The sequence below is a fragment of the Saccostrea cucullata genome, unplaced genomic scaffold (genome assembly GCF_032062105.1).
Source record: "Saccostrea cucullata isolate Sc308-1 unplaced genomic scaffold, CSIRO_AGI_Scuc_v1 ctg221, whole genome shotgun sequence".
NCBI classification, from domain to species: domain Eukaryota; kingdom Metazoa; phylum Mollusca; class Bivalvia; order Ostreida; family Ostreidae; genus Saccostrea; species Saccostrea cuccullata.
Window position 1 is genome coordinate 410,919 of NW_026931943.1, and position 24,274 is coordinate 435,192.

General features: G+C 33.9%; 1 protein-coding gene across 1 annotated transcript; it reads left to right on the forward strand.

Moving 5' to 3' along the window:
* Window positions 1-39: 39 nt before the first annotated feature.
* LOC134234070 (sialin-like) lies at window positions 40-24,178 on the forward strand. The gene is made up of 13 exons (XM_062716136.1): window positions 40-218; window positions 1,856-2,031; window positions 2,884-2,969; window positions 3,262-3,355; window positions 3,573-3,718; window positions 4,015-4,102; window positions 4,210-4,299; window positions 5,088-5,221; window positions 7,636-7,785; window positions 13,258-13,390; window positions 14,590-14,735; window positions 15,133-15,225; window positions 23,030-24,178. Exons 1-13 carry the CDS (start codon window positions 97-99, stop codon window positions 23,192-23,194), a joined length of 1,623 nt encoding a protein of 540 aa, XP_062572120.1. The 5' UTR covers window positions 40-96; the 3' UTR covers window positions 23,195-24,178.
* The last annotated feature ends 96 nt before the right edge of the window (window positions 24,179-24,274 follow it).

The following is a 24,274-nucleotide window of genomic DNA, read 5'->3' on the forward strand; positions in this document are numbered from 1 at the left end:
TCAAAAGATTATTTTCTAATAGAAAAGTTAGACAATGAGCTGCGGTTTATGCATACAAATCAACCAATGAAAAGTCTCGTTCTATTTGCCTATTGAATGAAAAAACGTAAACAAAGATGGAGGGAAGGGAGACATGTGCGACCACATGGTGCATCAAAACAAGTGATTTTTGTTCATTTCTGTCTCGGGAATGATAATATTTTAATTGCATGTAAGCAGTATGTTTATTTGTGCTTATTTCAATCTTTCTTTATGAAAATTTAATTTTAAACGACTTTATATATATGATAGTGACTGTGGCTTATTGATGATGCATTGCTATGTTGGTTTTGACAGCTTTCTGATATTACAGATATCTCATGGATATAACTAATTTTGGAAGTCTTTGTGTTATCTTTATGTTAGTATCACTAGCTTACCTGCTGCGGCATTCACTTTAAAAAAAGTTATCACGTTTCTAATGAAAATCTTGTTTCATTTATGCAAACAGGTATAGCTGCAATAAAGTAGTCCTCCTATTTCTTTAAATGTGATATTTTCTGGAGAGCCCCCCCCCCCCCCAAGGGAGAGGTCTACATTATTGCAGCTAAAACTAGCTGCAGATCTGTAGCTCTCCGAAAACATTATATTGATAGACTGGAGAGCTACAGTGCCACCCATTGAAAAAACTGTATATTTATTGCGCACAAAAAAGTGCGCTCAGTTCTTAATTAATTCTTCCAAATTCTTCCCTCAATTGCAAATAAGGAAAGATTTCTAAAAATTCCTTTATCTTCTATCAAGTACTCTCGTAGTTGACATCTGAACGAAGCATATTGGACCGAATTATCTTTGAAACCAAAATGGCAGTATAAATAAGCAAAATGTTCAATGCTGTGATTACAATATCAGGGTCAGGAGGACTATTAACAACAATTATGAGGAATGTTTGGTTGTGGAAACAGCGAAAGAATATGTTAGGAACACACGGTTAGTAATATTTTGAGATTACAGTTTTAAAAACATGGAGAAATAAATCGAGAACCGAGCACACTTTTTTGTGCGCAATAAATATACAGTTTTTTTCAATGGGTGGCACTGTAGCTCTCCGGTCTATCAATATATTTTTTTTGGAGAGCTACAGATCTGCAGCTAAACTAAAACATGTTTATCTAGTGCATATTTATAGGTAGCTCTTTAATATGCTGGTCTGAAAAAATTAGGATGGACAGTCACAGTCAGTGCCACCTATTGCAAAAAATGTATAAATACTATAAAAAGTGCACTGTTATCACCTCATCCCCCCCCCCCCCCCAAAATGTGTTTGTAACTTATAACATATTCTTTTATTACATGTACTTCTACAATAAAAATGCCATCTTTGCTAGCTTAGAGTCTGATTCATTTACCCTTATCTTAGAAATTAGGGTAAACAAATTGGACACTTTACTAGTGAGTACAAGTCATGCACAAAGTGCATTAGACCAATTATCTTGCCACTTGATATAGAAGTTTAAATAGGTGAAATTTTTGATGATCTCAATTTCAGGCCCATGAGGGCCATTAACAATATTTTTTGGAAATGTTTTGTTGTGGATAATTTAAAGGCGAGGAACATACGATTAGTTTAATTTTGATTTGGTAGCATAAATAAACAGAGAAATATATCAAGGAAAGAGCACAGCACACTTGTTGTGCTCAATAATTAAACACATTTTCAATAGGTGGCACTATAGCTCTTTGGTCAGCCATCCCAATAATTTTCAGACTAGTGAGCTAGAAATCTGCAGCTAGTATATATGTCTTTTGAATAAATTATTTACATTTTAAAGATTTTGAAGAGTCATAACCATTGATATGTACATTTATTTTACAGAGCATTATCCACACCTAAAATTACAATCATGACAGGAAGTTTGGGAGAGAGACAGCCAATTGCTGAATCCTTTCATTCAGCAGAGGAACATCATGATATATGCAGCAGAAAGCTATCACTGCTGGGTAGATTCCCAAAACGATACATAGTGGGCATCATGGCATTTTTTGGATTCTGTAAGCTAGTTTGAACAAAACTGATGTATTCTAATTTTATGATAAACTCTTTTATTATATACCTAAAGTGTATCACTCAGTTTTACTGTAGATTTAGTGCAATCACGTGACGTCATGATCCGACTTTCCGGATCACCACACTGTGGTTTTCTGAATCCATATATCACCACTCTCTCAAACTGATGACGTAGTACGCAAAAATATGATGTTATTTTTCTTGTGCGTTAAAGAGTCCCTTGTTTTTATGCTTTGTTTTATGGATAAATATTATACAATTGATCTCTATAGTTTTATTTTGCTATATTTAGCTAGTTGTAAGGGGGTATATAATAAATTTATCATTATAATAGTAACTTGATCCGAAGAGCCGTATCACGTCTCATTGACAGGCGCGGATTATCAGATCAAACGAGACGCAAAGCGTCTCGTTTGATCTGATAATCCGCCCCTGTCAACTCGACGTGATACGACCCTTTGGATCAAGTTACTGTTATAATAATATATATATATATACTAATGTTATACTTGATAGCCATTTACTTGTAGGTATTAACAATTTTGTTTTAGAACACACAGAATAAAAATTCAATAAACCAAAATTTGATTTTTTTCCCAAATACATTGTATATGATAAGAGGATAAAGTAGATTATTTGAATACAATGGTAACTGGTATTTTTCTGAAAAAAAAATTGCTTCCTGATCTTGAAATAAGGCCTTCTGGTTTTTTTCTTCAAATATAGCAGAACTGGCTTTGAAAAATAGATAGATCGTATGTTGAGGAATTAAATAATTGTGCTGGCTTATTTGTTTTTTTTTTTCATTTTGCTTACAATGCAGCAATATTTTTCAGGTAATATTTATGCATTAAGAGCAAACCTGAGTATAGCTATTGTTGGTATGGTGGCGAAATACAATGTGACAAATGAGTCTACCATAGTAAGTAAAAATAAATAAATAAATAAACAGTATAAATGCACCTGGAATAAACTATGATAAAAATTTAATATGTTAATTAATACAATAGAAAATAAGAAACCATTAATTATTGACAGAAGATCTGACGAGTTATTTACAGAGGAAACAAAATTAATTTTGCCTTCTGAAAAGTTGAGTTATATTTTTAATTAGACTTGCTCGAGTTTGACAGATTTTTCTTGACATGATGAGTGACTCTTGAGTAATTGTTTTGTTGTTGACAAGTCGAGTGATTCTTGAGTAATTGTTTCAGCTGATTGAGCCTGGCTTCGACTGGAGCAGTAAACAGCAGGGACTCATTCTAGGAGCTTTCTTTTATGGTTATATCTTCACCCAGCTGCCAGGAGGTATAACAAATAAATTTCATAACTGCAGGTTTTATAGCTTTAATTGTTTTCTAGATTTAACATATATAGATTGAACATATTTTCATCATTAGACCAAGCTACAGAAAAGATTTCTAAAACATATCAATTATAATTATTTCTGCAAATAGACAGGCTAACCAAAATAAAAATTAAATTGTTTTGTAATTTTTTTCCATATTGGCATATATTTTTGCAGGTTTTCTTGCCAATCGATTTGGAGGGAAGTTTTTGTTTGGTGGAGGGATATTTATCACTGCAGTGTTAACAATCCTTACTCCTTTCTGTGCACAACAGAACATTGCTCTCCTGGTCACAGTGCGTGTTCTGGAGGGTTTCTGTGAGGTCAGGCCTGTCAGTATACATCTTTAAGTATATCTGTTAGCAGAAGTCCACTTCACAAAATGATAGTACTTGTAGGTTCTTAGAATCATAAGGAGTGATTGAATCACAGTGTTGGCTGGCAATTAATATGTCCAATGTGTAAAAATATACTGCAGACTTTTTTTTAGTTGATCTTGTTTACCTGTGTTTGAAAAATTGAAGTCAGTATTTCATGTACCTGAAGAGCAGAAATGCACTTTTTTTTAACCTAAAAATTCCTAAATAAGCCTTCTATAATTGACATATTATTTTTAAAGGGAGTAACTTATCCCTCCATCCATGCTATTTGGGCCAAATGGGCACCTCCTCTAGAGAAGACCAGACTGGTAGCTTTTGCATTTTCAGGTTTGATTTCAATTTTATGTTAATGGAAGAATGTTTTACTAATGAAGAATAATGATTTTTAAAAAACCCTGATATGTACAAGCACTATAAATCTGTTTCTTTTATAGGTTCCTACATTGGCACTGTCTTTGCTATGCTGATATCTGGGGGGCTATTTTCTGCTGGATATCAATGGCAGTCTATCTTCTACTTGTTTGGTAGGTTTACACCATATCTGCTCTGTATAACAGGTTTATGTGCAATTGTTATCTTTATGTTGCTTTTTATGGTAAATGTGGACTAAGCATTAAGGACATACACAATGTAATTTGAATTTTATTGTCTTTTTTAATGGATTTGAAGAGTTCCAATAGCTAAAGGAACTGTGTGCTACATTTTAATGTATACAAATGCTGTTGTACACTTCTTCTAAAACAAGTTTAGATAAAAAAAATCACCTAGAAGATATGTTTACTAATTTTAATGTATTTTTCTTTGAATTAGGCAAGACTTTTGGTTAATTGATATCTTTTCAAAACAACCTGGTAATGCATGCTGATTTTTTGCCTATTAACATCTGATGGCACTATGATCATGATAATGTTAAATTAGGAATCTCTTGAAAAATTATCAGTATGTGAGGTATGTTGCATATGCCATTAAAATGATACATTTTCATTACATGGGAAAACATTGGTTACAAAGGAAATTTGAATAAATTATGAGATTAGATTCATCAGAGTTCAAAATCTAAAATTTTCCCATTAATTTCATGTAGCACAAAATGTAGACTTCATTTTCACTTTACAACATAAAAGCAATAGATTTTGAGGCCATTTAAATGTACTCAATGCAATGTGAAAACTCAAGGTCATTGATTAATGCATGTTAATGCCTTATACACACAGGTGCTTGAGGTCATAACTATCATTTTCTGTCTTTGTCTCTGACTTGGGTGTTATATTTTTCACAATTTTTTAAGAATTCCTGATTTTATTACTTGTAGGTAGCCTTGCTATACTGTGGTTCGTATGCTGGTGTTTTTTCATTGCTGAAAGTCCAGCTAAACATTCCACCATTACAGACACAGAGCTGGACTATATACAGTCCAGTATAGGGTACACAGAAGAACAAACAGAGGTAAATATACACAGCATGTAATATATACAGTCCAGTATAGGGTACACAGAAGAGCAAACAGAGGTAAATATACACAGCATGTAATATATACAGTCCAGTATAGGTTACACAGAGGAGCAAAAAGAGGTAAATATACAGAGCATGTAATATATACAGTCCAGTATAGGTTACACAGAAGAACAAACAGAGGTTAATATACAGTTAATTCTCGATAAACCGCCACCTTTTGTAATTTAGAAATCATGGCGGTATAACGAATTTGGCGATGAATTGAATTTTCCATCTTTTAGGAAATAAGACGTAGAGTTATCGTTCCTAGAAATACCATTTAGCGTTTCTATTCTTATTATCACATGTACATGTATAATATATAAACATATTTCTAAATTTGAAAATACTTCAAGTAACTTTTTATGTACAATTTCGCTAAAACAAAGTATTCAGTTATGAAATTAAGACAAGTATATGTGTATGTATGTAAATTTGCACGTCATATATTGAAAAAAAAATGCTGGGTCGATCGTCGTGATATATTGCCTAAAGTACGTAAAATAAGTTCTTGAATAAATTCATTGTTTATGAAATCATTGTTAATGAAACGTTCACAATTTCTGACTTATAATTATTTTTTAAACAAACCTTGCATTGTTTTTAAAAGCAGAGATCATCAAAATAATATCGTTATCGGCGTACTTTACAACGACCGCTTTCGTGGCGAAGCCTTGACTAAATGATTTTATTAAACAGAAAACAAAATTATTCTAACAGTTCATGTTAAAATCATTGTTTACTTAATTGCATGTACCTTAACTGGCTTTGCATGCTTTACAAAGGGATAGCGTCAACCAATTAGACGCGCTTCACTGATCACATACACCTGTGGCGGTATTATCGAGATAATTGACACTTAAAAATGGACGTTTGTTGTGAAAACAGGGTGGCGGATGGCGGTATGCGAATTTGGCGTTATAAAGAGAATTTTATATAGCAAGAAAAACGTTCTTGGGAAATCATGGCGGTATTGCGAAAATGGCGATGAATCGAATGGCGATAATTCGAGAATTGACTGTACACAGTATGTAATATATACAGTCCAGTATAGGGTACACAGAAGAGCAAACAGAGGTAAATATACACAGCATGTAATATATACAGTCCAGTATAGGTTACACGGTGGAGCAAACAGAGGTAAATATACACAGCATGTAATATATACAGTCCAGTATAGGTTACACGGAGGAGCAAACAGAGGTAAATATACACAGCATGTAATATATACAGTCCAGTATAGGTTACACAGAAGAACAAACAGAGGTTAATATACACAGTATGTAATATATACAGTCCAGTATAGGGTACACAGAAGAACAAAAAGAGGTAAATATACACAGCATGTAATATATACAGTCCAGTATAGGTTACACAGAGGAGCAAAAAGAGGTAAATATACACAGCATGTAATATATACAGTCCAGTATAGGTTACACAGAGGAGCAAAAAGAGGTAAATATACAGAGCATGTAATATATACAGTCCAGTATAGGTTACACAGAAGAACAAACAGAGGTTAATATACACAGTATGTAATATATACAGTCCAGTATAGGGTACACAGAAGAACAAAAAGAGGTAAATATACACAGCATGTAATATATACAGTCCAGTATAGGTTACACAGAAGAACAAACAGAGGTTAATATACACAGTATGTAATATATACAGTCCAGTATAGGTTACACAGAAGAACAAACAGAGGTTAATATACACAGCATGTAATATATACAGTCCAGTATAGGTTACACAGAGGAGCAAAAAGAGGTAAATATACACAGCATGTAATATATACAGTCCAGTATAGGTTACACAGAAGAACAAACAGAGGTTAATATACACAGTATGTAATATATACAGTCCAGTATAGGGTACACAGAAGAACAAAAAGAGGTAAATATACAGAGCATGTAATATATACAGTCCAGTATAGGGTACACAGAAGAACAAACAGAGGTAAATATACACAGCATGTAATATATACAGTCCAGTATAGGTTACACAGAGGAGCAAACAGAGGTAAATATACACAGCATGTAATATATACAGTCCAGTATAGGTTACACAGAGGAGCAAACAGAGGTAAATATACACAGCATGTAATATATACAGTCCAGTATAGGTTACACGGAGGAGCAAACAGAGGTAAATATACACAGCATGTAATATATACAGTCCAGTATAGGGTACACAGAAGAGCAAAAAGAGGTAAATATACACAGCATGTAATATATACAGTCCAGCATAGGGTACACAGAGGAGCAAACACTTACAGAGGTAAAAAAAAATGTTTAGCTGGACATCTTTAGATCCCCTGTTATGTGGGTTATTGTGACTATGATGTTTATTTTGTTTTTGTTCAGAACTTACTTCCACCCTGGCTGGACATCTTTAGATCCCCTGCGGTGTGGGCTATTGTTGCTGCTCATTTTGCTGAGAACTGGGGATTCTACACTTGGCTCACAGAGCTTCCCAGCTTCATGAAGTATGCTCTGAATTTTGACATACAAAATGTAAGTTTATTTAAATTTAATGATATATTTAATATGCATGTTTCTTTTGTAAGCTCACCCGAACCAATTACAGACTCAAGTGAGTTTTACTGATTGAAAAGTGTCCATCTGTCTATCTGTAATATTTTGTTTTGTCTGTACACTTTTCAAGAGCCACTGGATGAAACAGAAAGATGTGAAAGCTTCATTACATAGAGTAGACACAAGTTTGTTCAAATCATAACACAGGACTGTTGAAGACACAAGTTTATGTAAATCAGTGTTAGGGTGGGACTGCAAAAAAGCGTAAAAATTTAACATAGAAATAGGAAGGATGTTTTGAAAATCCTTTTTTAGCATAGCTCATATTAAAGGTCAAATTCAAAGGAAATAGATATGCTTGTAACTGATTTATGTTGTAAATAAAAGTTAAAAAGAGGGAATTACAATATTCGTTTAATTTTAAACCTCGTTGTTTTCTGTATTTACCTGTACAAATATCACTAAAAATAACGCTCATTAATAGAGTTACTTCCCGTTTTTGTGACGTCATTCGAGACACTCGTCGGAATCTAGTTATATAAGTATAGTATATAACTACTCTTGATTATCTAAAAGAATGGTAAATTTTAGGGAACATAAATGTTGATATACCAGGGTTACGTGTAGATCTTTCAATTAAGAATAGCTAGGCTTTGTATGAAATCATACAAAGTTCTGACCAAGTATCATCGCAGAACCTAGCGAATGTACACTTGTGATATTTGATCGTTTTTACTCAATCACTTAATATTACCGCAGAGATATTTACAAAAAATGATTTTAAATATATTGTTCCTTATTCATCATACATAGATGGGACCAAGACTTTCACTCGTGAAAAATTATAGAATTCTTTTCTTTACATTTCATGGCTGTTTGAACAGGGGATACATGTACACCGGATTTTTAAATGTAAATTATACTTTAATAAACAATGAACAGATCAACAGAATTTACTGCATCATCGGATATGAATTTATCATCCGAGGGAATCCGAAGATCTTGCTATCACACTGGTGCTTTTTTTTTTGGGGGGGGGGGGGGGGTCGTTCCCCAAGGATTCTTTGACATTTTAAGAATTAAATATTTTTTGATGACATATCACAAAGGATTACAAATGAACAATCCAAATTTTAGCTTAACCTAGCATTTTACATACAAATATTCATACACTCTGATAATAAAACAGAACGTCCCGTTTCAGTATCAGAGGGTATGAATTTTCCCCGCCGTCCCCAAGCACCCGTGATAACGATACGTATGTCTGGAATCTTCATGCGTAACAATGAAATTTTTATTTGTCCGCCCCTCTCAATCTCCCGAAATGACATTTTCTTTGTTTTGCCCCCAAATGGAAATTACTTCCTACAGACATGCATTGCGTAAAATCTTTGTCATAAGGCCCTTTTATTAAAAAAAATATTTTAATATGAATTTCTTCATCCTAATTTATATGCTCTTTTGGTAACTATGACAAGATGCCGGTCAAAGAGAAAAATACTGCAGAAAAACAAATGAAGTGGACAGTAAAATATGAAGGAACAATCACTTGCGTGCATGAACACTGAAGTTTTTGATAATATTATAATAGAAAAAAGTGCATTTGCATGAAGTAAATAAAAGCATTCTTGAGAAAATATTATCGGAGACGGAAATTAAACTTTACATTTATATATACTGACAAGAAATGAAATCACCAACTCTGTACAAGTATATTATCCGAGGAAAATTGCCTTACAGGCACGAGCTATAGGCGAGGGGGGGGGTGCTTCCTGACCTTTTCATATTCATATTTTTAAAATTTTAATTTAAAACGAAATTTTGATGAAAGGTTAGTAACAACCCCTTTCCCGTTTTGTCACAGTAAGGTCATTTTCCTGCATCTCATTATACTAGTATTTCTTATATATAAGAAAAAGACTACCCCCTTCCATTTTTTTTTTGGGGGGGGGGGACATTTTTAATCAAGAATCTTTTTGGCTTGTCTATTACCCCCCCTCTTTCATATTCTGTCTGCTTCCCTTGCTCACCATATGCTTAACATTTATTTAGTTTGTTTAAAAGAATATAACATTTATATACACGATAAAAACATACAGATAGTTTTTTCTCTACCATTTTCTACCCTACGTACATTTATTGTACATCTCTCTTATCGCAGATTTCTCGGATGGGTATATAACAGCCTCGGTAACTTTCCGTCTTGTGCGCAGGCACCCGAAAAATGGTTGATGTACATCCACCACCCCCACCGAGACATTTTTGGACACGATAATTTCGATTTCCTCTTCAAGTGATAATTTCGATTTCTCTTTTCAAAAAAAATTCCTTGTCTATATCGTACCAATACTTTGATATTTGATACAGTCCTTCGGATGAGACCGTATAAACCGAGGTCCCGTGTCGCTGTAGGTGCTGCCAAAAAAAAAGATCCCTCCGTGCTCAATGGCCTTAAGTGCCGATCACAGGACAAAATTTTCAGCTTTCCGCCGGCAAATGATAGCGTCTTCATATGAGTGAAAAATAAATAAATAAATAAAAAGACTCAATAAATCGATATTTGATTATCATCTTCCGTTTTCTGTCAAGTTTTAGAAATTGTTCTTTTACGGTTTATGAAAACTACAAGTACTTTTTATGGCTTTGACAGCATGCTAGAGGTACTTTACGGCAAGATACATGTTCTTTTGACTTGGCGCCGCGTAATACATGTATGTAAATATACCAAGCACATATTGTAAAGGGACAATCTCTGTAACTTGACAAAAACGAAAAATATCAAGGTTTTCATGGTATTGGTATGTAGACGAGGAATTCATGTATATTGTCTTAGTTAAATTTTTAATAGGAGAGAGAGGGCAAAATTTCACGTGCCTCTCATCTTGTCTAGTACAGTACTGTTACTAAAATAATTCAAATAAAAATTTTAAAACCTTTCCCTTCAAACTGTATAGGGGCTTTAAAACCTATAAACTGAGAAACTAAAATACGACTTTAATTTTGAAATAAAAAAAAAAAGAAATCCGTCAGACATTTTATATTTAATTAAACTTTAGGCTAAACCAGCTACGTAATGCATCGTTTTTGAAAGGGGGACAGCCAGAGAAAACTTTTAAAAGTTGACAAGCAACAAAAAGGGGGGGGGGATTGCCCAAACTCGAAATCCTAGTAAGCGTAATGTTTGTGAAAAAATGGGGAGGTTCCCTCTGCATCCCCTCCCCTGTGGCTTCGTGCCTGTAAACTGAAAATTATTGGTCATATTTATAGCTTTGTATGTCACGTTTATTGGACTCAAAACCATTTTTCTTAGACGCTCAATTTAATATGAATACTAGTATTCTCCTCAATTTCAGGTTCGTAAACAATAAATAAATACATGTATACCCATATCTTGTCTCGAATTATTATTAAAGTTAAAAGCGCACATGAAAGCATTTAGAGAACAATAATTTTCCAAACCCGTCAATATAGTATGCACTTCCTATTTCATATTGTCTCTAATGACGTCATGCAACAAGGGAGATAAGCGATTTACAATAAATGATCCACTTGTCACTCAGGTAAGTTTAAACGACATTTATTGATGGAAATTGGTGACAAAAACTTAAACAGACCTCAGAATGTTATTAATATAATTCTAGAGGCTGATAATAATGAATAATTATGAATTTTCACATAAATATTATATTTGACCTTTAAACATGTTAGTACAAAGCATGAACAGGTAGTGCAGAATCAAGTTTGTACAAATCATGTTTTGAAACTTTTGATTATTAAACTAATTCTGCTTTTTTTCCCAGCAGTTGCCAAAGTATGCATGTGAGCCATATGTCCCTTAGGCATCATTCTTGTGAGTAAGATCAAAGTCATGAATTCCTTCAGTCACCTAGAAATTCTTGATTTGGCATAACTTTGAAGTGAATATACACAAGTAGTTTGCACTAGAAACAAAGTGTGCATTGAAGTGTGATAGGTAAAATATTAATCTGATATTTTTAGGATGGATATTTAGCAGCATTGTCCTATGCTGTGATGGGTCTGATATTTTTAGGATGGATTTCAAGCAACCCTGCACTATGCTGTGATTTGTCTGATATTTTATACGTAAACTGGATATATCTAGGTTGGATATTTAGCAGCATTGTCCTATGCTGTGATGGGTCTGATATTTTTAGGTTGGATATCTAGCAGCCCTGTCGTATGCTGTGATAGGTCTGATATTTTTAGGCTGGATATCTAGCAGCATTGTCCTATGCTGTGATGGGTCTGATATTTTTAGGTTGGATATCTAGCAGCCCTGTATTATTCTGATATTGGTTTGATATTTCTAGACGTGATATCTAGTGTCCCTGCACTATGCTGATATTGGTCTGATAATTTTAGGTTGGATATCTAGCAGCCCTGCCCTATGGTTTGATTTGTATTTTTTAGTTTCCTACTTGTGAAAGTAGAGGGGACTATAGGTTTCCTCGGCGTCTGCCTGTCAGTCTGTCTAGCTGTCCATCCTTTTGTCTGTCCCCGTCAGTTGTCCTACTTGGTTTTACGCACTTTTTTCTAGGCACTTGCAGATATTTAGCTGAATTTTGGTATGTGAGTGTATCTTGATGAGTTACAGATCAAGTTTGAAAGTCATTTCGCTTTTTTGATTTTTGACAAAATCATGGCATTTTAAATTTGTAATAAATTATTAAGGTTTAAGATCGGATTTCATGCTGTGCTAAATTCCAATGGTAAATATAAAGCGAGAAAAAGAAATTGAATAAATGAGTTAAATTTTCTTCTTTATGTGGATTATTTTGTAAGATTAAAGGCATTCACAACCTCAAAATCAAGCAGTTTTACCTTGGACATAAATTTTGAATATTATGAAATGACATCCTAAAGAAAAAGTGGAACCCAGTAGGGGACATGTATTGCTTATGCAATACTCTCAGAATGCTTGTTAGCTTGGATATCTAGCAGCCTAGTCTACTTTGCTAATATTGGTTTGATTGTTTAGCTTGATATCTAGCAGCCCTACACTATGCTGATATTGCTGTGATATTTCTAGGCTGGATATCTAGCAGCCCTACACTATGCTGATATTGCTGTGATATTTCTAGGGTGGAGTTTAGCAGCTCTGCCCTATGCTGTGATGGGTCTAATATTTTTAGGCTGGATATTTAGTACCCCTTCCCTACGCTGTAATTGGTCTGATAATCATATTTTTAGGCTGGATATTTAGCAGTCCTTTCCTATGCCATGATTGGTTTGATATTTTTATTTTTATGCTGGATATCTAGCAGCATTGCCTATGCTGTGATTGGTTTTATAACTTCATTTTAGGCTGGATGTTTAGCAGCCCTGCACTATGCTGTTATTGGTCTGATATTTTTAGGCTCAGGGATTTCTAGGCTGGATATCTAGCAGCCCTGCCCTATGCTGTGATTGATTTAATATTTTTATTTTTAGGCTGGATATCTAGCAGCTCTGCCCTATGCTGTGATGGGTCTGGTGGTGATGACCTGTGGTTTCCTAGCAGACTCCCTTTTGGCACACTGCCAGCTATCAGTTGTTGCTGTCAGGAAAATGTTTACATGTGGAGGTAAGAATGTACTTGTTCAACTGACAACATCTTTTGGAGAGTCATAGTCATCTATTTGTTTTGCATTATTCAGTGCTTTATTTCAAGTCTTAGTTATGTCTTTTGTACTTGACACAAACTTGCTTTCAGATTGGATATATTGTGTGTATTTATTAAAGATTATAGATAAGACTCACAGACCTTTTGACAAATCAAACTGGGACCAAGGACCTCTTTTAATGCCAATCTATGTCATAATGTATTATGGTATGATGATAATGTTTCTGTATACTATATACTAGTATTGTGTACTGTAATATACTAATGTATACTAATCCACACAGTTTCCCTAATTTTAGCTCAGGTGAAAGCTCAAGTGAGCTATTGCTAGAACAGGCAATTAAACTTTTACTTAAGTTATGATCATTGTATTTTGAAAGATAAACTATGTAGCATCATAACTGCAATGGTGTGTGGAAACAAATTGAGTAATGCGCTTCATGAAAATTTGTTTGCACACTCTGTTGCAGGTTATATCTATAAAAATAACAATTCATAGCTTATATATACATTCTTAAAATTTCGGCCTTAATTTACGGCAAATGTTGTATTTCAAAATCCATGTATTATCCTTCGTGTAAGGTACTGTTTTAAAAAGGAAGAGCTAATGTAACAGGTTCTAGTCAATGTCATGATGATTTTTGATTTTCCCTAAATATGACGAACTTCTTTTGCCATTGTTATTTGTGATATCAGAATAAAATGCATGCTTTAAGGGTCCTCCACACACCTGAGCTTATGTTCTCATATTACTGAGCATTACTAATAACAAACATATCCACCTTTAAAAACTGGCCTGGAATTAAAACATAATTTATATAGATTTTTTAAAATAATGATTTCACAAGTTTCAAGATATTTTTCCCATGGCGTTTTAATACCAAGCACCACAAATTTTGTCTTAACCTTTCGCATATTTTTAAGCTCACAGAATAACCATAAAAAAGCAATTTTATTGATAAAAGCAATTTTATTGATCAACATATTTTTTGTATAGAAATTTATTTAATTTATGAAAAATAGATAAAAACTCATTTTCTCTAAAATACATCTAGAGAAAAATGTATGAAGACTCCTTTTGTATAGAAAAAACATCAATGAATTAGATTACATAAAAAAATTTAATTAAAATTATCTTTAAACATGACTTATAATTTTAGCCTTCCTGAGCCAGCTGGTGTTTATGGTAGCAGCTGGATATCTGATGACCCCGGTAGCGGCCGTTGTTTGTGTGACCATTGCTGTGGGGCTGGGGGGCTTTGCCTGGGGAGGATTCAGTGTCAACCATCTAGATATTGCTCCACAGGTAACTGAAATATTTCTTAACTTTGGTTCACAAGGAACTACTTTGTCTGTTTGCTATACACTTTGGGGTATGGTGTTGCTAGAACAGTTATGATTTTAATGTTGCCTCATCCTTTCATAAAAATGGTGTACATTTGCTTGGTAAAAAGGCTGACAAACATATATATACACAATGTCATCAAATGTTACAATCAAAATATACATATCTTTAAAAACTGAAAATATTGTTTGGCATTAAGTTGCAAATAGAAAAAATGAGATAAGCACAAATTTGGTGACTAACTGAGCTTTTGGTCTTGAAGCCTTTACTAGAGTATTTATATTTTGAACAGATTCCGATACATAACTGATGGAGGATAAAAATGAATGTTCTGATTGCTTTTAATTCATAATTGCAGTATGCCAGTATTTTAATGGGAATATCGAACACATTTGCCACGATTCCTGGAATAGTCAGCCCTGGACTAACTGGTGTGATAGTCAGCAATCAGGTAATCTAAATTTTCCAAGTCATCAAATTCCTGCAATAGTTTAGACACTGGACACATATTGTACATGTTAACATATGCATTGAATATTGAACTTGATTGGATTTTCACCTCAAACATTTAAGGAATGACTCTAATTCTTGTCCAGATTATTCAATACAACCTGGTTTGGGTCAGTTTAGGCTTTATAATCCGCGAAGTGGATTATAAAAGAGCGTAAACTGACCCAAACCAGGTTATACTCGAATACTTTGGCCAAGAATTAGAGTAATTCCTTATAATTCAATTTTAAAATAATTAAACAACTGTGGATGTAAAATTGTGTTGCTTTTTATGAGTTCAAATTTGCCGCTCAGTAATACAAATGTAGTATAGTAACGGAAGTGATGGGAAACAAGAGGAGGTATAACTGATACACAGATCTAGTAGCCATGATGTTTGTTTAAACAAGATAAAATTGAGCTACTGTTTGAAGTTAAAGGTATATTTATTAAATCTGGAATTTTCCATGAATCCCGATGACTGGAAATGAGGGGATTGCATGGATACAGATGATTCAGCTGGTTGTCAAGGGGGTGTGTCCCCATACCAAACCAGATAATACAGAATAATCTGCATTCCTTTTTGCAATTTGGAAATCAACCAATGAGAGGCTAGAATACAAACAAAATTAAATTATTTGAGCTTGTTTGCATACATGCATTGCTAGATAAAGAGCCACAAAAATGCATAGTGATTATCTTGCATGATATGATACAAATAATATTTGACGTTTTTTCAGGCTTTTTTTTTACTATCTTGATATTTTATGTGCCAGGAAAACGCTAGAACTGGTGCCAGTACGAAAACTGGAAATTTCGCCATCTCCAATATGTCCAATTGCACTTAATTTTCGATACTTACAAACCAATTGTAATGCCGAATTCACAATTTATCAATAGCACAATTCTTCTAGTACTCACCAGTATGGAAAAAAACAAAACATCACTCCACATTTCAATACAGGACTTGCAAGATTTTGAAATGCACAAAATGAAAACAAATCTGGACAGTGTAATAAAATGTTTTCATCGAATTGTACATTTCATAAAAATATCATGAAAATGATGATGGTGAGATAAAAGATAGATAAGATAATATTTGTTTAAAGTCGGGTACATCAACAAACAAGAGGCCCACGGGCCTTATAGGTCACCTGAGTATCATGTAACAACTTTCCAGCGATTGTATTTGGTTCATGTTTTAAGCCAAAAGTTATGAAATTCACAAATTTTGAAAGAGGCACCATTGCTTGTCAAAGGGCAGATTTCAAAGCATTAATTTATTTTATCAGCAGCCCTGAAATTATCTATTTTGAAAGAGGCCCCTTTCTTCATTATAAGGCCAGCATTTTTTTTTATGTTTAGGTTTAGTTATGAACATGAGAATAAAAAAGTCCCGAAGGAGAAGGAAATAAATTTTTTTTTTGATAAATCAATTATTAACATTTGTACATTCTTTTTTTATGCTATCCTAATAGGCTCCTTACCACTGGACACATAATGCTTACAAATAGGAAAGTAGAACATTTAATTGCTTATTTCATCATCTGTCAGTTTGGGCCAGTTATATAAATTTTGTGATGTTGATCAAAATATATTTTAAACTAGAGCCGAGCTCATTGCAAAGCAACAAGTAGGTCTTCTGTTGGAGCTATGGACAGGAAGTACTGACCTTGGGTCAAGGTCACTGCACTTTCTTATGTGAACAACCTTTCTTCTCAGTATGAGCCTCCAGTGAATTTTAATTACAAAGTTATGCTTAAACATTTTTTTCTCTGTCAGTGACCTAGATTTGCTAGAAAGACCTTTGATCAGGGTCATGACACAACCTCCAATCATAAGTAATCTATGTTTCAAGTAAGAGCATCCAATGATTTTCATTTACTACTTCATAGCATGGGAAAGAAAATATTTTTTTCTGTCAGTGACCTTGATCTTAACAGAATTGGCTCTGTGTCAAGACAAAGCTTCAATCTGAAACAACTTTTAGTGATTCAAAATTCATAACTCTGACAGGAATTTTACAATTTTTTTGTCATTGGCCCTGAATTTGTTAAAATGGCCTTATTTTAAGTCATCTGAAACCGGCAGACTATAAACAATTTTTATCAAGTATGAACTTAAACAAAAATTGTTCAAATTGAAATGATACTATTTTCGGAGTCACAATCATAGAAAAATCCTTTTGTCACAAGCAATCTCTGTATCAAGTATTAGCAAAAAAATATTCTCGATTACTTATAAATGACTGCGACAAAACATTTATTCTTTCTCCAGTGACCTTCAATTTGCCGTAATATTGCCTTGATTCATGACACATCCTAGGATCATTATAGCCTGGCCTTCTGGGAAAAACTTTGAGGGACAGACAGACATCTGGACAGTTAAGCAGACAATTTAATTCCCAACCCATCCACCCTACCCCCTAAAATACTCAATCACTTTGTGGGGGAAACTCTGGTCATGATTTGAAAAGAAAGTAATCTTTTTTATATCAGGAAGCTTTCATAAGTATAGTTTCTCATTCTTGCAGGTTCATAAGAATAATATTTCAAAACGACCCCTTCTTATTTTACTAACCGTTTTCTTCATTATCATCATTTTATATCATCCAAGGTCGCCTGCATAGCGCACTGATTAGAGCGTCTGCTCTATAGTCGCGAAGTAAGGAGTTTATCCTTACATCGTGGGTTCGAATCCCACTGTGGGACGTGGAGGCCTGTTCTTCGGATAAAACCGTATAAAACAAGGCCCCGTGTCGCTTAAGGTGCTGGCACGAAAAAGATCCCCCTTCCCCCGGTCAAAGGCCTTAAGTGCCTATTATAGGATATTTGAAGCTGTCCACTGGCAAGTGCATGATGGCATCTCTATATTAATGAAATATTCTTGAGAGGGACATTAAAACATATCAATCATACCCCCCCCCCCCCCCCCAAAAAAAAAATGATTAAGAATTTTGCCTATGAAATATTTCGGAGGGTTGTTGAAAGTTTAGGCTACATACAACTATCAGTCCATTGAATAAGAATATTTATTTCAAACTTTGGGGAAAGGGGGTGGGGTGCATGGGGGAGTTATGGTGTATACGTAATACATTCGAGATTATTATTATTCCGTTAGACAGAAAGGCCCAAGGAGTTGTGATTTGCTGATCATGATCTAAAACACATTGACAAACCCAAACCACATGGTTTTATACACGTCTTTCCATTAATTTATTCATAATTATTTTCCTTGAAGGAGAAATGCATGGATAAAAGATAAAAGAAAATTACTGATGTACAATAGCATCCATGCATGGACTTTTAGTACTTACATATTGTGCTTGAAGTTGAATAAAATCAACAAATAAATTTAATTTAAATAAGAAAGGGGGGTTATGTTTAATAAAATAAATTAGACAATAATTGATACAGGGAGACTTTCTGTTAAATACATGAATGTACATGAACAAAATGCCTCTCTCTTGCCTTCTTTCGTACATTTATTTTTTTAAACCAGGAAAAGTAATGTGTGTTAGATATAAGTTCGTAATTTTAAAGAAAATACTGAGTTATATATGATAAACGATACAAATGGTTTGACTATGGTGCCGGATATTATTTTAATTGTTTAAATTAGGTTGTAAAGGTGTTTAATTACATAAGTTTTTGATATTCAGTAGCTGCAGATTGTTATATAAGTTCTTAAATTTTCAATTCTGGACATAGGATGCGAGTTTATTACTACTTACGTGTACATTGTATAACTTGGTACCAATATTTAATCACGGAACAAAATTACAATGTTAACACACTACCGGGTATACTAATCATTTACGGGATTTGAATAAATTATTTTACAAATTAAGTTCATTGCTTTCAAATCTTGAATTATTTTTTCAACTTTACTAGTATCGAACCTGTAATATACGTATGCATTGTGCAGCACAGAAGCCACTTATGAAGTTTACAAGTGCCGGAGTTAACTATCGATGTTTAATCCATTTCATTGACTATAATTCTATCCTTATGATTCGGAAGATTCTCTTTAAAAGTTTAAAATTGGTATAGACATGGTAAAAATCTGTGATGGAAAAAAAGTGTGTTTGGGAAAATTTGTGTTGAAAACGGATTTATTTGTGTGTGAAAAGGGCAAAGCTTATGCATTTAAATCAATATTGGTTGAAGTAAAGTAACCACAGATCGCTATAGTCCTTACGCAATGAATCGTCAAAATAAAAAGTAAAATTACACATGGAGCTAACGAACATTTAAAAACTGAAGACTGATGAATATGATTAATGTACTGAGTACATGTAAAGTAAATGTCCCAGGGTTTTGTGCTGAAGTCAAACGTAAGACAATTTAATAAGATTTTTTTTAAAGATTCGATTTACTTAAGCAAAATAATATTTTCCCGTAAGTTTGTAAATTAGACACGTCTACCTCCCGGCGAAATTAATGTCAACAAGCGATGGAAAGAATGGTTTGTCGCGTAATTGTAAACAAACACAAAACCTAGATAGCTGTTTTAGTTAAAATATGTATCACGTTCAAATTTAAAACAAAGTTAAGCCAACATATTAATCTCAAATATTCGACAATAAGAATTTTTTATTAATTGTCGTGTTGTAGAAAGGTTTTAATATATCAATTATTTTGCCTTCGACTGCAGGGTCAATGGATCACCATGGAGTGTCGCTTTAGATTTCTCGGCCGCGTGTAATCGACAGATAGATAACGTAATGGTAAACACACTTAGAATCTGTGTTCCAGGTGAATGTGAGAATCGAGCAATAAATAATGGCGTATTATTTGACTCTTTAAAAAGTTTCTATGAGATCTGGGTGTATATTGTTTTCATTTAAATTGTTTGTGTTCATTTTAAACAAAGAAAAGATACTCGTACTTCTATCACTCTCTCTTTCTCTTGGAAAGATCTTTATTAATAAAAAGAAAAAGTTGCCATCGAATACTCTGTACGGGAACCAAAAAACATGTTTAAAACCTAATCAAAAAAAAATATGATCAGCGTTGTAAAATATTTATTACTTATGGCATGTTTATTTCAATTATACGCATAAAAAGTTCTCCTTCAATAGCAAAATCAGAACGGTGCCATGTTTACGGATCTACCTTTCTTTCTTACCATACGTAAGACTCGAATAAAATATAATATTTTTATAGGATAGAAATAATATAAAGGAACAATTTATAATGGACAACCATATCAAAATATTTACCGTTTTTGAGTTATAATGCAAAAAAATTTCAAGGCCCCTAGATCCCTAATTTTAGGGGCCAGCCCCTTTTCAATGATATCAAATGAAAGCTCTTGCAATTATGCACAAATTTTATTCAATATGTCTTAACAAAATATTTTTAGTTTTCAAGATAAAAGGTAAAATATGTGTAATTTTTCGCTCTTTTATGCGTTCTAATTTTTGACCCCTAAATAGCGCCATTTTGAATAAAGAAATCGAAAAACAAAAACTGGCATGCACAACTTCAATCCTTCTGTTATCTAAAATCAGTAAAATTTCTGCTCCAGCTTTTGTGGTCTCTGAGCCTTTATCTGGAAATGAAAGCCTATAAATTTTCATTTAAAGGGAAATAACTCTAAAGCGGGAGTACATTTTTGAAATATTAGACAGCATTCTGATAGAGTGTATCGATGTGTATAATATCTAAAAATTTGAGCAAAATCCGTTGAGAAATGAGTGAAATATGAGGCCTCCAAGTTGGCGTCTAGGAAAAGGAAAAAAAAAAAAGAATAATAAGAATAATCTTAATCATCAGAATCAGTAGAAGGTCTTCCGTTGGAAACGGAAGACCTTAAAAATCAATTCTTTAAAAGTCTTTCAATGTATCTTCATTTTTTTAATATGTGTTAGGTGAATGTGTAGACATTGTTCTAAAATTTACTTGATGCCTAAAATTATAATTCCTATCATAAAACAGACAGGGAGTATTGGGGAGTAGGGTCAACATTTTTTCAATTAAGTGTAAAATGATTTTTTTGGCTGATACAAATGATACTACATGCCTGTATATATATTTGTATATTCTTGCCTTTTAATAGTTGAATTTTTTTTTATTTCTTCAGGTTATTGTTTATTTCTTCCTCAAATGGACTTCACTTCTCCAATAGTTTTATTCATTACATCTGATGCATAAGCAACCCTTTTCTGAAGAAATGTTGCTTAGACTGTAAGCTATAACAGAGACCTAAACAATGTCCCTGGCAATATGCAATAGCTACCACGGGCAGTTTAAAACCTGGGGGAGGAAAATAATTTACAGTTACTTTTGAAACGAATACATAATTATCTCACCAGCATGTCATTGTGCAACAAAGTCGTCAGCATTTTATTTGTCCTCTGAACGGGTGAAACGTTTTGAATGGCACTCGTATCAATGAATTTTACACTAAACCAAGCTATCTTCTCAGATCTAGCTTTATTTACCCGCCATTTCATCGTAAAACCGGAAGTGCGCGTTCGTAAATTTGAAATCTCGATCCCGACTCAAATTTGACAAAAATGTTTTATTTTTTTCTGAAAATTCAAAACCTTGAGCGAAAGGTTTGTAAAACTGAAAATAAAATAAATCCTGGCCTTAAATATGTAATTAGATCATTAGCATATTAACCAGGAGCAAAGGATAAGATGTTCAAAGAAATCATGCATTTCACTATATAATCATTAGAGCCCCGCCCTAACACCAGAACCCCTGACCCTGGGGCCATAAAATTCACAATTTTGGTAGAGGCACTCTTGCTCATCATAACTATGTACTTAGTTGGTTAATTTAATACCCAGAAGCAGAGAAGAAGATTTTCAAAGAATTCATGTATTTTCCCTATATAATCAATAGAGCCCCGCCCTAACACCAGAACCCCTGACCCTGGGGCCATAAAATTCACAATTTTGGTAGAGGCACTCTTGCTCATCATAACTATGTACTTAGTTGGTTTATTTAATACCCAGGAGCAGAGAAGAAGATTTTCAAAGAAATAATGCATTTTCACTAACTTCTTATTTAGCCCTGCCCTAGCACTAGAACCCCTGACCCCAGGGCCATGAATTTCACAATTTTGGTAGAAGACTCATTGCTGATTACAATCATGCAAACAGTTTGACTGCTTGATGTCCAGGAGTAAAGAAGAAGATTTTTAAAGATTGCATTGATTTTAGTGGTTTTGGCCCCACCCCTCAGGCCCCAGGGGGGCAGGGATCATGAAATTCACAATTTTTGTTCCCCTTCACCCATAGATGCTTTGTGCCAAATTTGGTTGAAATTGGTTCAGTGGTTGCAGAGAAGAAGCTGAAAATGTTCAAATGTTAACGCACGACAAACGGCGCACGACGCACAATGCACGACGAACGACGCACGACGACGGACGAAAACAGAGAGCAATAGGTCACCTGAGTTTACTCAGGTGACCTAAAAACATTAGCTCTGAAGAGCTATTTTCCGACTGAGTACTAAAATATTGTACCATTGATAAGTTGTGAGTTTGACTTTAATTCGGTTTGCAAGTATCGAAAATCAACCTGAGAATGCCAGGTAGCAATTTCCCTGTTTTTGTAATGGTGCCAGTTTTGACGTTTTTCTGGCACGTAAAATATTACAATTGTGAAAAAAGCCTGGAAAACATGAACTTGGACTAGAAGAGGAAATGCTCTTTTAATAGGAAATTATATGAATTAAAAACTTGACCAAATACCAATGAAAAGCAAGAAATAGCCCCATCTTTAATGCAACACTTTATATACCTTTCAGCATGACAAGAGTGAATGGCAGATTGTGTTTTACCTAGCGGCAGGAATCTACATAGCAGGGGGTGTTATATACGGACTGCTGGCCTCGGGCCACAGACAAGAGTGGGCGGAGGTTCCCACGGGGTACATGTCACAAGTGGACGAAAATATCAAAGATGATCTATGATGAGAGAATAAATATATAAAATAAATCACCAGAGGGGAGGAGAAAGGACGCCAAAGAGGAGGGGAATGGGTGTTCAGTGTTTACCTCAGGATCTCTGAAATTATGTCTAAAAACTTAATAAGTGTGCAATAGATTTAGCTTTAGTGAGAAAGTAATTTATCTGTTGTGGATCTGTATTTTAATTTATATGGTAGTAAATGTTTGGTAAACTTTTTTCTCAGCTAGTTTTATAAAAGAAAAACTTCCTGCTTAATTGATATCATAGTTCTAGTAATCAATACAATAATTATATGTACTTTTTAAAAAGTGTGTTTGATAAGTAAGATATTAGATATAACTCTATTTTTCTTTTTATACGCCCGTCTTAAGACGGGACGTATTATGTTATAGGCTTCCTGTCCATCCATCTGTCCGTCTGTCTGTTAGCTCTTTCGTTTCTGGCTCATAACTTTAATACTATTAGGCCTAGGATTATCAAACTTTGTCATCTGATGCATCTTGGGTGGAAGGTGTGTCGCGCACAAAAAGTAGGTCGCTCTGACTTTTTATTAAAAAGTTATAGCCAAATATGGAAAAATCATTTCCGGCCCATAACTAGAAAATTATAAGACTTACAATCATCAAACTTGGCCAGTTTATGCATCTTAGGTAGAAGGTGTGTCGCGACCTATTTTAAGGTCACTGTGACCTTTAATTTAAGTGAAATTTTAAAAAAAATGTTTCTTTTTACTATTCATTTAAGCATCCCAAATAATGTAAGAGTATTGCACTGTCCTTACTAAAAAAGTGTTAAATCAAGAAAATACTTAATTTTTAAGCATATACTTGACAGCAATCTATAACAAATATAATGTATGTTAGAGAAATCCTACCTCTCCCTTGAGAGTAATTATCAAGCACTGGCCAAGAAGAATTTTGATAACAGAAATTTGCATGTCAAATTAGAGAGAAATTAATGAGTTTTGAGTGTGAGGATTTAACTGATAGAGCATCGTGTTATCTATATCCCTTGGGTATTGGGCAGATTGGTAAGCCTGTTGGATTAAAAATAGCTCTTGTTGGCTAGCCTAAGTTTTAAAA